The following is a 16,229-nucleotide window of genomic DNA, read 5'->3' as shown; positions in this document are numbered from 1 at the left end:
AGATTCCTCCATAAAAAAGATGCAAAATTCAATGTTCCTTGAAATAAAAAGCTCTATCTCTTGTATCTCTTTCCTTTTCTGGATACTGCTTGGGAATGTTAAAGATATGAACGGAACTGGGAATCTGCAGTATTAAAATATTATGTATTAAATATGCTTGACTTGTTAAGGAAGTTAATTTGATGTTTGTTTTTCTGTGTGGCATCTCTGCATTCCTAATCTTTTGACAAATCCAATTCTTCTATTTTTTTTTTTTTTAAAACAAATAAAGGAAGTATTCCTTATCCACCTCTATGGAGCCATATATACAAATACTCTATCAAACTCTTGTTTTAAATAAAAGTGGGATTAGGGAGGGTCAGTTTAATCAAAAGAAATTTTAATTTTTTTATCACAATGAACCTGTCACCCATTAGGGGAAAAAGAAAAACCAATTTTGTTCAACCTGAAGTGAAGCAAGGAAGTGCTGGGACCTGTCCTGCAGGTGATTTTCAGGGTTTTACCTTCAGAAGTGCTGGATTTCTGAAGGAAACAGTTTTGACATACATGACCAATAAAACTTTCTAAATGCAGATGTATGGAGCTGGTTAAAATTCTCAGAGAGGTTAAACAGTTGTCAGAATTGTCAGGTTGTGATCCCAGGGAGCGTAGTTTCAGTTCTTGGGGAAATGTGACTTGCCATAGTAGAGATGAGGGATCACATCGTGTCCACGCTGATCCTCAGGGTGTTATCAATGGTGTTAATCACAAAAGAAATTTGACTAGTCTAATTCACAGGAGCTCAATGTAGCTACCCCTAAATCACACTTCCCCTTTCTCTTTGAAGGCTTCTGGGGTATTGTCTGGTTAGGTGTTTCCCCTAATTCTATTACAAATTATTCCCTCTTTCCCTTTCTGTTTTTCTGGATAGCTCCATGACCTCCTTAGGATTGCCCAGTAGGAACCTTAATAGCCATTATTTGCATTTAAGCTTTAGACTGTATAATAATTTTAATTTACAGACTGAAATAAGAACATAACTTTCTTGCACAAAGGAAACAAAATTCCGTTTCCTGATCTGTACTAGATTCAGAATAAAAAGCTCCAGCGTGACACAGAAGGAGAAAAAACCCACAGGGAAGCCCTTTTCATTTCCCTCCTTCCCCAATCTGTCAGGCATTTTCAGGTTGGGTGCTTACTACAGTTGAATGTTTCCAATGGTGAGGGCTCAACGCATCATCTTAGATTTGAGTATTGCTCATCTTAAGGGTCTTTCCACTGTGCTGTTTGTTTCTAAGGCTGTGCCTACAGTGCACTGCCCTGCCCTCTCCGTTTTGCTGATGTAACTATTTTTGGAGCTGTACTGTGACCTGTCTCAGGGAAGCCATCCTGCTTTTTTCTTTTTTTTTAAAAAAAAAAGGGCAGGAAAAGAAAAATATTTTTTTGTTGTTGTTGATTGAAATGCCAAATCAGTTTCCAGGTCGAGCTCACAGTAATGGCTGGTGTGCAGGTGCACGGCTATGGCATGGGCAGAGGAAGGAGCAGAAGCTGGGCAAGAACACCTGAAACCTGCATTGCAGCTAACAGCAGGGTTTCCTCAAAGTGTGGCCTGTTGCGTTTACTTTGAATGCAAACTGTGAGCCTGGCCATATGTCAAAGCTGCTGTTGGGGGGCTGTGTGGAAGAACCATTAGTTAGAAGCACATGTCAGAATTTGGTTTTATAGCTACTTGTAAGTACATGAACTCGGATGTTTCAGTTAGTGTCCGTATTTTGTACAGGAGCTTACAGCTTCATGATAATTCCTCAAAATACAACAAACAGCTCTGAACCATGGGGTCTTGACTTCAGCTCAGCTAAACAGAGTGCAAATTAGTAGAGACTTTGGTGCAAAAGACTTAAATTAAACCATCTTCCTACTCCCTACCCCCAATTGGGCCCACTACATTGTGGCACATACCTTGTAAGACTGTGCTTAAACCAATGCTAAATGTCATGGTTTTCTTGCACGAGTGGAGTACAGATTCTTTTTTTAAGGTTGCTCTTGGGGTTTTTTTTCCCCTTTTGTCTTAGAGTGTATGTACAAACAACAAACACCATCTCACATGTGCTATGCTTTAACATCTGCTTTCCAAACTGTTCTATGCTTTGTGATGTTTAAGCTGGACTTTATTTCCTTCTCAGCAAGCTACAGCCACGGTGTGGTGACTGACAATAGATGGTTGATCTAAACAGTAACAAATTAACTCAGGCAGGATGTGTGCTGGGCAAGGGCAGCAGCACGAACCTTTGCTCAACTATAGTGCATGACCCCCTTTCTCAACCTGCATGATTCTGAGCATAACCCATGAACTGTGAAGCAGTTGCTTGCCAGTGCCTCCGCAGATGAGGGGCTGAAAGAAATCCTAAGCAAAGGGTACCTTGCAAAAGCTTTGAGGAACGCTGATGTGTAATACCTGTGCAATGAGAAGAAAGCTGGAGGGCTTGGAAGGCCAATACAGCACTTAAGCACTTTGAAGGTCTTGCCTCAGAAAGAGCTCGGTGAACTGGGTGCAACTTCCCTCACCTACTGCAGAGGGGTGAAGAGCTGAGTCAGCTTTGCTGAGATTCGAACTGTGATCCTGCTGGGCTACTAGTCTACAAACTTGACTCTATACAGAAAACCAGATGCAGCAATATGTTTCCCATCAGATTGTACTGTCCTCTTGGTACATACAAAACAGTATGTCAATCACTTAGTCCAGTGAATGATTCTGTTTTTTACACCACTCAAAGCTTGCACTAGAAACTTTTTGGGACAATTCTTTCCTTTCTGTCATATATCCTTTTTAAACTAATTCTATTTAACTGGGGAAACTCTGCTTCTTCTACAGCCATCTCACCTTGAAAATACTTATGCCACAGAACAAACAGAATTGCTAAACTCTCACAAATGGGCATTGCTCATACTCACATGGCAACTCGGCATGCACAATGTGCTGTCTGGTTTCAGTTCCAAGAAGTGAAAAAACCCCAGCCCTGGAACTGTTAACTAATTCCCTTCAATGAGCCCATGAGAGATGAGGCTTTTTGGTCTACCAAGCACTGAGTGGGATAGGTGTGGAAAAGGCTGTATGGACAATTTCCATTCTTGGGTGGTGGATGGAATACCCAAAGGTTGCCCTCTGCCCACTGCCTATCCCTGTTGGTAGGGAGGGCACCCACATCATTGCTCTTTGCCTACACTATATCCTATAGGAATGCAAGCAAGAGAGAAGATCAGGAGAATGAAATCTCCTTGCTGTTCCTTGTTGCCTCTAAACACCACTCAGTTGCACAGAAATTTCCTGTGGAAGTTGGAAGTGGTTTATGCTGCTATAAAAGTCTGTCTTTTTTTTTTTAAGGAAGTTTTGAACATAACAGATGAGGTGGAATGGAGGGAAATAAAACGTTTCTGCAAAATATCGGTATATGTTAAGACTTTTCTGTTGCTTGCATAAAGCCTAGAAAGAAGCATGAATCATAGTAATCCCTTTAGGATATAGACATATATACAACCTATTGTGTCCATTTTGAAGGCTTCAGTTGTGCTGCCCTCTTATTGTACGTATTAACTACTTGTCTTTAATTCATTAAATCAGCTAATACGTTAGTCATCTGCACCAGAAATTACTCACTTTTTGCCATTTTTTCTCTCAGGAAGGCTCCACTGAGTCCTTTGGAGACTTGACTCCCTCTATCTCCTTTCAGGTCTCTTTCCACGTTACTCGTCTCGCCTTTGTGAGCGCCTTATGTCATGGTAATGATCCCTTCAGCTAAGGCAAATTGGACTCTGCTCCCTGTGAAGCTATCAGAGGAGCTTGCTGCCCGGCTGTGAGTTGCTCCTTCAGTCCTGGTGGTGAGCAAACTTTATCTGTAGAGCTGCCAACTCCAGTAAGAGGGAGCAGGTCTGGCTTATTGGTGTGCCCACTGCTCAGATCTGGTTGAGTTGTTAAAACAAATTCTGGATGAATGTGAACATATTTCCAGCTTAAGAAGAAAAACAAAAAAAAGAGACTGAGTCTGTATTCTGGAGAGGTAAATATTTCATGTTCATGTCCTATGCATTGCTGGCCCCACTGTTTATGACTAGCTGTACATTTTTTGTCATTGTTTTGTTTTCTAAACCCTCTTTGGGAGGGAGGTTGTGAGTATTAGCACTGTGCTGTCCCTCAAATAAATGGTGAGTTTTTTGCTATGTTAAGAAATTCCCATATCTACATCTGTCTGTCTGTCCTCTGAGGCCAGTTTCCATCAGTTTTATTCACATTTCCTACATCAGCTGTATCCCTATTTGCCTTTTATTCTACAGGCCTGCGAATGCAGGTATAGCAGGATTCTCAGTTTTCTCAGTCTCACAAGACAGGTGCAGAGTACCTCATACCTTTACCATTTTCTCAGTCTGAGTGCTTAGAACAATTGGTTTGGGTAAAATTTTTCATTAAAAAATTATTTGAAAGGTGTTGCAAAACAAGGCTGATAATTATATTTTAGTTTTGTTGTGCAGGTAGGTGTAACAGTTGCTATCCTAAAGCTGTCATAGGTACAGATTCACCAAATCCCTTCTGTGGGTGATTTAAACATGCACAATTTTAGGCAAATGTTTTAGTATTTTGCTACCTTAGGGATATAATAAATAAAATAATTCAAGGACTGTGAAGGCCAGGGAAGAGACTCCCATTGATATTGAATGGATGTTGAATCAAGTCTCTGCTGTATCAGGGAACGTTCATGTGGAAAAAGCTGGCTTTTTACTCGGACTTTAGAAGTATTGGAAGGCTATAGATAAATGGAGTATGTGTGTTTTTCTAAAATAAGTGTATTTTTCTGTTTTAAAGTTGTGTTTCTTTTCTTCATATGAATAATTAAATTGCTTTTGGCTGACTTACCTACCTGAGGAGGGTGATCACAGTGTAGACCCTTTCTTTTTGCATACCCAGGCACATTATCTGGAAAATCTGAGAATGCATTGAGTACGTTTTACATTATTATAAGGTTACAAGTCATGAAATAAAGCCTTGGAAATGGGTCTACAAAAGATGTAAGTGCAATTTTATTATTTGGTATCAAGTGATTGTTAAGGGTCATACTGTTGCTGTATTTGTTTATCTCCACTGTAAATACTTGACTAATACTAATAATTCAGCCTGTAAGTGACACTAGTATGAAGTTTAGTATAAGAAGCATTTTTCATTATCATGAAATTTTTTGGTGCTGTCAGTAATATTCTAATTTACCAATGATTTCTGTTTAATTAAAATAAGGGTATGTTTTTATATATTACTTTGAAAAATTATTTAACATGTAGTCTTGACAGTAGCTTTACAAAGTCTCTCATGATATCTTTTTCTAATAATTTTTGGGTTTTATATGGTATTCTCCAGTTTTTATTTTTTCCAGCTACCAAAACCTGTGTATCAGTAGGTTTCATTCTCACAAGCTTGTTCTCTTCCATTCTGGTTGCCATGCTTTGGTCTAGGTACTATACAAATGAAAATTTTGCCGCAAGCAAATGTGGTGCCTTTTCCAAATGTGTTAGTGGGTTTTGTTGATCAAAATACCATTTTGGTAACAGCCCATCTAGAATGTTTGACAACAAGAATTAATTATTGGAAGAGACTTTCTAAAGTAGCGAAGGGAGTCAGGAGCACAGTTCAAATTGGAAAATGAGAGAACAAAGCTTTGAACTTTGTTGACAAAGCTAATGCTCATCTCTATAAATTGTAAAAAAAAAAAAAAAAAACCAAACCCAAAATGGGTGGCTTCTGGTAGAATTTGAGCTCCTGAAGCCATGAGCTTTCTTTGAAAATCGCTCCCCCTTCCGATCTTGGTTATCTTTCTCAACAGTCTAGTGGCTTAAAGCAAGACCTGTGCTCTTATGGAAGTATATATATGAGCAGATGTCTATGTGTATAAGTAAATGCACTGTAACTTTACAGATTGCATAACATGGAGGAATTAACCTGGAGTGAAACCACTTTGAAAAAGAATCACAGGGAAAATAAAATTGTTAGGCAAACTCACAACATGACAACAATGCAGCCCTTGGGAGTTCTTTTGACTGTGTTTTAAATAACTTTGTTTTACTTCTCACAGAGACCTGATCTTGGAAGGCTAGAACTTCTGTGCAGAGCAGCTGGAATTAAATACTGGAACCACTGCTGATTCGGTTGCATCCTCCAACATGACCAATCCTCAGTAAGTACCATGTGAGGATAGTTACAATTTATTTTAAATAGAAGGGAACAGGTTCCTACCTGTAGGAGAATGATGTTGTGACATCAGAAGGGTTCTGTCAGTATTACTGGAAGGAAAAGTTGATATTTTGAGAAGGAGTAGTAGGATTTGGTGAGTTGTCTGAAGGCTGTGAATTAGCAGAAAAAAACACGAATGGTGCAAGCATGTCTGATGTGTTACTAACAGCCAGTGGCTGAAAACTAGTATGTCATATTTTCAGATCCGTTTGCCTTTTTTCTTTCCTGCCACCAAACGTGTCCCAAAGCTGTTTGCCAACACTAGTCTGTTGGTTTGTTTATTTTTCTTTTCAGTCAAATCAGACAATGTCTGTCATTTACTCTAAGAACACAGAAGGTAAATACTGTTGGGTGAGGGAAGGCTGCACCAACCCATTTCCTTTTCCCTTTATAATACTGGAAATTGGATCATTGTATGCTCTTTCATGCAAAACTGAACCAGGTTGGACTTCTAAAGGTAAATGTCCACAGGATGGCACTAGAGGTGAAAATCAAAGAAAGAAAATTCTTGCTAAAATTAGTTCTTCCCTCTGGGCTTCCGATTTCAGTTTGTTTACAGAGGAATACAGTTCTGTTGGAAATAAAAGAATCTCATTGCTTTCCACTATGAGTTAGACAAAGAATAAAATAAGCCTTTAGGTTGTTCAAATAGTGCTTCCTTTTATCTCTACTTTCTGCCATAGCATGACACAATTACAGCCTTTCCCTGCCAAATACTTGAGATATAACAGCATTTTCTGATTGTTAAAATTACTTTCATGTGTAATACTGGCAGCACTTAACTCCTAATTTAGGAATAATGTTTTCTGTCCGAAAGGGTTGGTCTAATGGTGAGGCTCAGACCAATAGAGTCTTTCTCTCTCTCTTTCACATAGAATTTTAGTTCCTTCACCCACATCCTTAGACTTACAAGATGTATGGGTTAAGAACTCTTCTAAATTATTCATTTTTTTCTGGGAAAAAAAAAAAAAGAACTGTTGTTCAGGTTGCTTGAATAGCTGGAAGATTTTAATAAGCTGCTTTAAAACAAAATCACCAATGCAACTTTTGCAGTCAAATAACAGGGGGAAGTTGGGTGCTAAGCACTTTAAGTATATCCCGAAGGAAAAAGAGTACTTCACACCTGCTGTTGAAAACCTCTGACAAGTAACCTGAGATCTCTTCAGAAGCTAACTAGCTCCACTGGATGAAAGCTAGAGAAGTTTATGTTTGCACCTACTCTGAATCAAATGGAGCAAGCAACTTTCACTGGGTACTGCAAAGGATCAGTCCCTACTGGGGCCTGACATGCAAGCTTTCTCCTACAATGAAGTCATCCTTTGCATGCACTAGATAATATGCTGACTGACAACGTTTGAGTTTCTAGATAAGTAGTATCTTGTTATAAATGTGCAAGACACATACATAGTCTGACTCTGGTTTAACCTACGTGGAATTCCCATTAACGTTAGTAGGGTGGTAGAAGAATACGTGTTCAGATTTAGAAGCTGTACATAAGGATAGTGAAGACAAGCTGTATAGAGGAGTCCATAATTCTTCTGAATCCTTGTTCTCCTTTCAGAATTACTTTGAAATAACTTGTAACAGAATGATCCGTTCTAGTTGAATGAAACAAAGTCGCTATCCATCAAAACTATTTAAATATTGACCCACAGTGGAAGAGGGGTCAAACTGCATCCGTTAATTAACAGTTGATTTGTATGTAATGATTAATAAGCATAGCTATTCATTGCTCGCTGATCTAACTTAAAAAGCAGTGAGTTTTCAGTTGGCATAGTTACATGCCTGCCTTCTGTTTTGCACAAATATTTTGCTTTTGGGTTCATGGGTTGTTTCCATATTTGTTTGTTTATAACACATCCATTTATATTTAGTGCTTTTGAAGCAGATTCAGCAGAGTGAAATGCTGTTCTCCTTTGTCTGTGAGGCTTCTGTTGATCTCGGTGGGATCTACGAAAGACAAGTTTAGAGAGATTTGGTCTATCCCCTCAATGAGGACACCTCCCTCAATGACCTTGCAAAGGCCTTTTCAGTTGCTGTGTTTTTAGGGTTCTATGAAGTTCTTGTCTCTAACTTATTTTTACTTGCTTGCTTATTTATTTATATTCATATGTATACGTATGTGTAGAGAGAGAGGGGGGGTTTTATTTTGCTTATTATATTTTCAGGCCTACAACAGAAGGTGGTGTTTCAGAAGTTGAGATAATTTCACAGCAAGTGGAAGAAGAAACCAAAAGCATTGCTCCTGTACAGCTTGTTAATTTTGCTTATCGAGATCTACCTTTAGCTGCGCTTGATCTCTCTGTGGCTGGGTCCCAGCTTTTGTCAAATTTGGATGAGGAGTACCAAAGAGAAGGGTAAGTACAAAGGGAAGAATTATGTTTTATAGTTCTAGGTTATAGGAATTTCATGGCTTATAAAAAAGAAAACCTTGAGCTGGAGAAGCGCAGCCAGTTGTCCTCAAGCTCTTTTTAAAACGGTTGTCACAGGATGGAAGTGACTTTTTCTAATATTACTAATCTGTGCTGGTTTGGGGCTCTTTATAATTTTAAGTGACTCATAGCTGCTATTTGAGCATGCTCTGGAAGCCTTCTGTCAGGGAAAATAGACCAAGCATCTAGCCCATCAGACAAGCAGAATGGCCTGGTGAAAGCTCTTTGTGAAAGGTGTTTCAGGGTAACAGAGGGTTGGCTACTGGGATTCTTGTACATAGTTATGCATCTCCTGACTGAGAGATAATGACTTAGTACTGCTGATTCCTGGACAGATTGTGTACTTTTAACAGAATAATTCGAATTGCATAGTTTGCTTATGTGAGAACTTTGGCTTTGGTAACGTATATGCGTATTACTACTGTTTTCATAGAACAAATGTTCCAGTTTTATTAGAATAAAAGATCTTAATCAGTTCATAACATTTGCCCAAACATAACCTAGTGTCAGATTACGTAGCATTGTTGTCCTACAGGACTTTAGAAGTCATTCTTGTGCCTGGTTCAGGGTTGAAGGGACTGTAGGTGGACTGCTATACTAAATTTTTTATGAAAGATTTGGGTCAACTGAAGAGAATCCAGAGGGAACGCAGTGAGAATGATTAGAGGCTCAGAAAACCTGCCATGGAGTACCGATTGAAATAACTGTTTGTGTTTCACATGAAGAACAGACTTTCAGGGGAGCTTATAAGAGACTTCAGTGAGGAAGAGAACAGTCTGTTATCGGCCTCCATGATGTTTAGGACAGGAAGTAAAAAGCTTGAATTGCAGCAAAGAAGAGATTAATGAGGGTAGCAAGGTGCTGGGGTAGACTACTGATGTGTATGGGGAGGAGGCGAATAGAGTTGCAGTTGCTAGATGTCTTTCAGAAGATGCATTCATCAGGAATGATAACACTATAGTTTAACATCCCTTGGGACAGATTAGGTGAGTGCTTGTGCCTAGCCCCTCCAATTCTGTGATTACTGTTGCACTGAACATATATATACTCCACTGTCAATAAGATCCATCTAAAAGTGCTTCACAGTAAGTCATATAGAGCTCTCATTGATGAAGACATTAAAAGGCTTTATATAAGCCTTCATTTATTAACCACTGAATGTGTTTTAACCTGTGCTCTGGAATCAGCAGAGGCCTGCTTGATCTCTGCTCAGCAGGTATTCTGTATGATAGTCAGGATGGAGTATGTGAGGAAGGCTCTTGCCTTTAATTTCTTTCCAAATTGGACTTTATGAGACATCTCCAGAAAGTTGTTACTCCAAACAAGGGGAAATATGTTTCAAGTAGCTTATATAAGTGTGGTACAACTGTAACATAAAATACCTTGCATAGCAAAAGAGGCACTTGAAAATTAATTTGAGTATGCAGGTGTAACCCTCAGGCTATTTTGGTGCTGAGTAAATACCAGTTCAGTTCACATACGCATTTTTGTAGATTTTTATGATCTGAAACTCAGTTCTTCACTGTGCCAAAGTGCACAGATCTCTCATTGTAACTCTTTGATGAAGGGTTAAGCTTTGCAGTCTTAAACATGGAAATAGACTTGTTATTTTTTTCCTCAGCAGAGTTCTCTGCCTTCATACAGACTTCTTATGTGGCTTTATCAGTCTGAACGGAAATAAGCAGGTGCTGTCCAGACCTCCCAACTGTAGAGTGTATTCTCTGAAGAAAATTCAGAGCTTTAGTTTGTATGTCTCAATGCATTTCAGCTGAGTATGTTCAGCTGAGTCCCAGGACTGCATCTGCCTTGTGGGAATGGCAGCTTCTTCACAGAAGCACTGATCGCAACTGATGCCCTGTGAAATTTAGGAGCAGAGCTGAGCTCAAGAAGCCCAGCAGCAAAAGTAAAATACTGTCCCCATACCACCGCACGGCTTGGTTGGGAATATGTCTGGTTTTATGAATGTGGTGTAATTGCTTTCTCGTGGCCTTGTTAGATGTGACTTGCTTCCAGTTTGGTACAGGAACTGACAGCTACATCTCCCTCATGTATGAAGAGAGTGATGTGGGAAGGGCAGCACAGGAGATGGCAGAAAATGTTTAAGTCCCTGTAGTTTCTGCCAGCATCCATATTCTTGTAATTGTGAAGCTCTGTTACTCCATTGCTTCCATACAGGTTGCAGGTGGAGATACCAGAAGATACTGCTAATGCCAGAGAGTACTAAGAGGTGGTGTTGGACTCATCTTCCTCTTCATGGCAGTCTGCCTTTGTCGCAGACTGCAAGTGTTACCTTCTGTATACTTTTCCCTGAGAATTTCAGGGAAGTTGCCAACCCGTATGACCTGCATATGGCTCCGTTGTTCGAGATCTGTAGGTAATCTAGGCAAGTTGTAGTCCTTCTAACTGTAAGCCTTTGTAGCAGAAAGGTCTGGCACATCCCTGTACTTGGAAAATGCTGGGTTGTTTTCACAAGCTGCATCTGTCCATGGCCTTGTGGTTTTCAACATAATTGTCCGCAGTCCCTTGTTCCTGATGTGGGTTGTCACACTTCATCACTAGTAAGTCTTCATCTCCATGCACAGAGCAACAGGAGAGACATCAAACTAGAGATGAATGAGTGGCAATAAAGGAGTCTTCTGATTTAATGGTTTGGTTGTGTGCACCCCAAGGCTTTCCTCTAACTTCCCTTCTTTAAGGCCAGAAGGTGTTCAGGGTCCAAGCACGAGTGCAAATTTAACCTGGTTGCTGACTAGGGGAGCTTTTTGTTTTGTCTGAGAATGTTTCTCTCAATAAACCCGATATTAATAGGCAGCCAGGAATAGGTGGGTCATAGCTCAGCGCTGTTTGTGTGCCTGGAAACTCTCAAATGGCATCAGATTAGCTACCGCTCCCACGAGAAATTAAAAAAAGAAAAGAAAAAGCAAAAAGAAAGGAAAATTATGGTCTGTCTTTTGTTAGACAGACCGTATGTAAACTGACATTCCCATGGCTTTAAAGATACTGGAATAAAAATCTTATTTTGTGCAGTTTGATGGGTCTTTGCTCTATCACATGAAATGGTCAGGACTGTCGGTTCCTATCTGTCAGTGTTGTTGAAGGAATTTTGTGGACAGTTTGAGCTGGTTTTGTCAGAAATTTAGTTTACAATGCTGATCACTGTGCTGAGCAACAAAGGACGGACTGCAGATTAGATGGCATTAAGCCTGTCCCTGAAGTACATGTGTAAGTAGTGAAAGGGTAATCAGGCGAGAAAAACCTTTCCACTCTCCCAGAAACCCTCAAACAAAACCCAATGTGTCATCCTCTAATGTGGGTTGAGCAAAATTTCTTCTCCCTCTGTAGACTTCTCAAACAGGGAAAGTAAGATTTTTCATGATGGAAGTTGGTTAAGTTGGGTGGAATCTGCATTGAAAATACTCCCTCTCATTGTAAGTCATGTGGGTGGGCTGGCATTGTAGTCTTTGCACTGAAGAGGAGTAATGTGTGTGTGATCTCCACATGTGGGATAGGAGGGATTCCTGCATCTGGCTTGCTTCCTAGCTGCAGTGAGGCTGATGTGCCTGGTGTTAATAGAGGGGTGAGTCTTACTCTTCAGAAAAAGGAAATTTTCTGATAAATGCCAACAATATGTAACTATATATCTCTTCCACCCTGTGTAGCACTGTGAAGAAAGAGTAGCTTGGTTCTCAGAACCAGTATGGGTGTGATGTTCATTGCTTGTTAGTCCCTCTGATCTGCCCTGCAGTTAACTTGTTATAATCATCCTTAGATATTGCTGCTGTGCACTGTACTCCATGCTTAGACATTGCAGAAATGATTGAGGCATAGGCTGGAGACGTGTATATGAGAAATAACCTCATTCAAAAAAGGTCACTTGGGTGCCAAGGAGAACATGTGGTGTACACTTCCAACGTATCTGTAACAGATCAGGTGATACTCATATACAAAAAGCAGCAGCAAAATTGCCGATTTTCTTTGTGTCTGTGAATTTATTGGAGAGGCTGTGTCTGTGCTGAACTCGGTTTGCATGAAAAGAATACGTAAACATTTCTTTAAGGAGACTAATCACCCAGAGAGCTAAGGAGATTTTAAAATGTTAACTTTAGCTTTAAGTGCCACTGTTAATTTATTTTTTTCCAATCAAGTATTCTTTTTTTCAAAGAATACTTTCTTCTATTTTTTCATCAACGACCAACAAAAATGATGGAAGATAGCTGGAAAATTGACAACAGACAGAAAGCAGTACATGTGTGCTAAAGACGAGCAGGGATAGGGAAAAGCTCTCCTTCCTGTATTTTCTGTAAGTTCCAATTAGGAGTATCATTCATAATAAATTATAAAAGAATTTACAGACAGTTGCACAGCAAGCTGCGTTTTTTTTTTTTGAATATGTGGTTAAGCAGTGAGCCTTGTCTCTCGATAAATATCTGTGTTTAATGGGGCTGGGAAGCAAGGGGAGAGAGAGACACCAACTTTAAATTATTTGTTGTATTTGTTTTAGGTTGCAGCTCTTGAATTTTAACATGTTAAACAAGTTTGAAACATGAAGGTGCTTTCAAATACTGTGTTTTACATCAGCAGCTGTAAAGTTCAGAGTTAATGTGACTCACTTGACATTAGCTGTAAATAGTCATGCTATTGTAATTTAATCATTTATGATCATCTGTTCATAGCCTTAGATTTGTTTGGTTATAGTTAGAAAGCGCATTAAACAGTAGGAATAACTGAAAAAAGAAAAGTATAGGAATGGATAGAGAGAGATAAAAAGGAAGGGAAACCAAAACTGAACAGAGAACAGAGATTACAGAGATTCAGAAGTTAACGCAGGAAAGAGTCGTGAGCTTTTCCTTTTACATTGGTTGCAAGCTTTCACTGATTAATGTATTCACCCATCCTGGGAGAAAAGGATGTCTGTTCCTTCAGTCTGTCTTCTGTAATTGCACCAAGTGGATGCCATTATTTCTGGTTTTCATATTCGTATTTCAGTTTTTATTTTGATCTCTTTGAGGTATTTTACTCGTGTTTTCTACAAAGCTTAAAGGTGCTTTAATGAAAAGAACTCGAATCGACCAAGTTCTCACATTTCTCTTGTTTTCTGCTTTTCTTGTCTTTATCTGGCGGCATAGTTAAAAAACAGTCCCTTTTCTGAAAAGTTCTGCACGCCTCGTGCAGATCCTGGAGCATATGATGTTGATACATGCTGAATAATAATGTCCAGGCTCGAGATAAAGTGCAAAGGTTTTGGAGAGCAGAACTATTTCATGCAGTGAGCAAGCTTCTTGTATTTACAAAAGTGACTTTAAATTTATTTTTAGCTGCCAGTCACAGGCTGAATCCAGAAAGATGGTGCAAAATCTTAGCAGCAAAATACAGTGAATGAGACTGTAGTGCTGATGTGTTCTTTGTGCAGTACTATATCATTGCTATTCTCTGTGCTCTGGTCCAAAATTAAGACCTGCACTGCAGCAGAAAATGAGCATTCAGCACGACGGAACCTGTGAGGTGACCAGCTCTTTACTATGAGAATATGTGAAATTTTGGGCTATGTTACAGGGATGTTCAGTGATTTAGAAACTTCTTTTTCTGTACAGATCCCTTTAAGTGTTTATCTTCTTAAATGTTGTTTTCCAGAATAGCTCATTACTGTGTTTATCCAAGTACCTAAATCCCTTGAGTGTGTCCCTCTAATGTCTTTTATCAGTAATACCAATTGGTAGATGGAGCACTACTATAAGTAAAAAAAAAAAGAAAAGGAATTAATTTGCTACCTCAGTGACTTTTAGACTCTTTTAGTTTGTAGATCTTTCTGTATTTTTCCAGCAGAACTTGCTTTTCCTAGGTACTTTTTGTGGGGAGAAGTGTAGTTGCAAACAGTGGTCTGTGGGCTACAGCTGAGCTCTTTATTGGAGAGTGGAAATGACATGGGTCTAATTTATCTGGCTTAACACTGGAATTGGTTGGCTAAGTTGGAGAAGATATGGCTTGGTGCAACAATTGAAAGATGGATAAGCAATAGGACAAAGGGGAAATGTGGAAAAGGGGAATATTAGTCTGGAAGGAGAGTCCATGGAAAGGTCAGCTAAATGCTGAGCATCAGTCTAAAAGTAAATCAGATATTAGGATTCATTAGGAAAGGAGTAGAGAATAAAAGAGAGGCCATTGTTGTGCCTCTCTATATGTCCAAGCTTTGTCCACATCTTGAACGTGAGTGTAGTTATGGCCTCTGTCAAGAGCGATATGGTAGATATGAAAGAACTGGCAAAGATTCAAAGGAAAACAGTGATCAAAGATGTGATACGACTTCCATTGGAGATTCCTGTGTAAGCTAGGATTCTTCCATCTGGAAAAGAGAAGGCTGACATGAGATTTGATTGAGATTACAAAATCTGTGACACAGAGAGGTTAAAATAAGGTTTGACCCCCCTCCCTTCCCCCCATGTCCCAGTGCAGGTGCTAGGGTACATTAATAAATTAAGGTCCAGTTCAAAAAGAAACAAAAAGAGGTTGCTCTTCACACAGAGGGCAGCAGATGTGTGGAACCACTTTCTAAAGGATGTGTGGCTGCTAATAGCTTGTCTAGCCTCAAGGGGAGGTTGGACAAATTTGCGGTTACTGGGTAGAATCTGAGAAACCACATCCCTGGAAACATTCAGGGTCAGGTTGGATGGGGCTCTGAGCAACCTGATCTAGTTGAAGGTGTTCCTGCTCATTGCAGGGGGTTTGGACTAGATGACCTTTATAGGTCCCTTCCAATCCAAAATATTCTATGATTCTATGATCTGTTTCAGGAAGTCACCAAGCTGAAAATAGTTGCATGCTGTGACAGTTTTAACAGAAAGTATTATATGTTTCCTGTGTTACTCGTCTTGAGACATCTACTCATGGCCGCTCTTGGAGAGGGTACCAGGCCTTTGTTCTGACCTAGTATGCCTGTTCTTCTGTTTCTTAAAGGCTGGTTTTGAGAATGATGTTAGTATTTTGTTAAAGACCTTAGCATAAAAAGGAAAAGCCTAAAAAGAAATTTTCTAATGAGAAGAGTAATATACCAGGTAACCAGAGGATGTCTGTGAGTGAATGGTGTGATATACACCTATAAAGAAGGCACAAATGATACTAGAAAGCATAAAGTACTTCAAATAGAGCTGGGAAGCATTCATGTAATTAAACCTATTCCAAAATACTGTGTACCGCTCTAGTTGTCTGGATTCATATGCAGAAGGGACTACTAGGACAGTTATAGAAACTGAGTGTCAGTTTTACAAAAAGCATGGGCTTTAATTAAATTAAATGAGGGGATGCCATTGCTGTGTGTAAATGCATCATGGACAAAATGCCAGCGAGGGAAAAGAACTAATCAAGCTAAAGAACAATATTGGCACAAGAGCAGATATGTATAAATGGGCCGTGCGTGAGTCGAGGCAGAAAACTGGGGGAATCTTTCTTGCCATTTGAGCAATGGAGTTTTGCAGCAGTCCTTCAAGAAATGTAATGGGGTGAGAAATAGTAAAACTTTTAGGGGGGAAAAAAAAGGATGAGAGTGCTCTCAA

The 16,229-nt window shown here is 39.5% G+C and overlaps 1 protein-coding gene across 1 annotated transcript in view; it reads left to right on the top strand.

Moving 5' to 3' along the window:
• The first annotated feature begins 3,902 nt into the window (after window positions 1–3,902).
• The window catches only part of TMEM266 (transmembrane protein 266), a 66,599-nt gene continuing 54,272 nt past the window's right edge, over window positions 3,903–16,229 (top strand). The window contains exons 1-4 of the mRNA XM_068410638.1: window positions 3,903–4,034; window positions 4,937–5,037; window positions 6,093–6,194; window positions 8,419–8,607. Of these exons, the coding sequence (XP_068266739.1) occupies window positions 6,181–6,194; window positions 8,419–8,607 (203 nt within the window). The 5' untranslated portion in view covers window positions 3,903–4,034; window positions 4,937–5,037; window positions 6,093–6,180. The remainder of the gene's footprint in view (window positions 4,035–4,936; window positions 5,038–6,092; window positions 6,195–8,418; window positions 8,608–16,229) is intronic.

The sequence above is a fragment of the Nyctibius grandis genome, chromosome 11 (assembly GCF_013368605.1).
Source record: "Nyctibius grandis isolate bNycGra1 chromosome 11, bNycGra1.pri, whole genome shotgun sequence".
Taxonomy (NCBI): domain Eukaryota; kingdom Metazoa; phylum Chordata; class Aves; order Nyctibiiformes; family Nyctibiidae; genus Nyctibius; species Nyctibius grandis.
The sequence above is the reverse complement of the archived record's forward strand: the minus strand, read 5'-3'. Positions and strand labels throughout refer to the sequence as shown.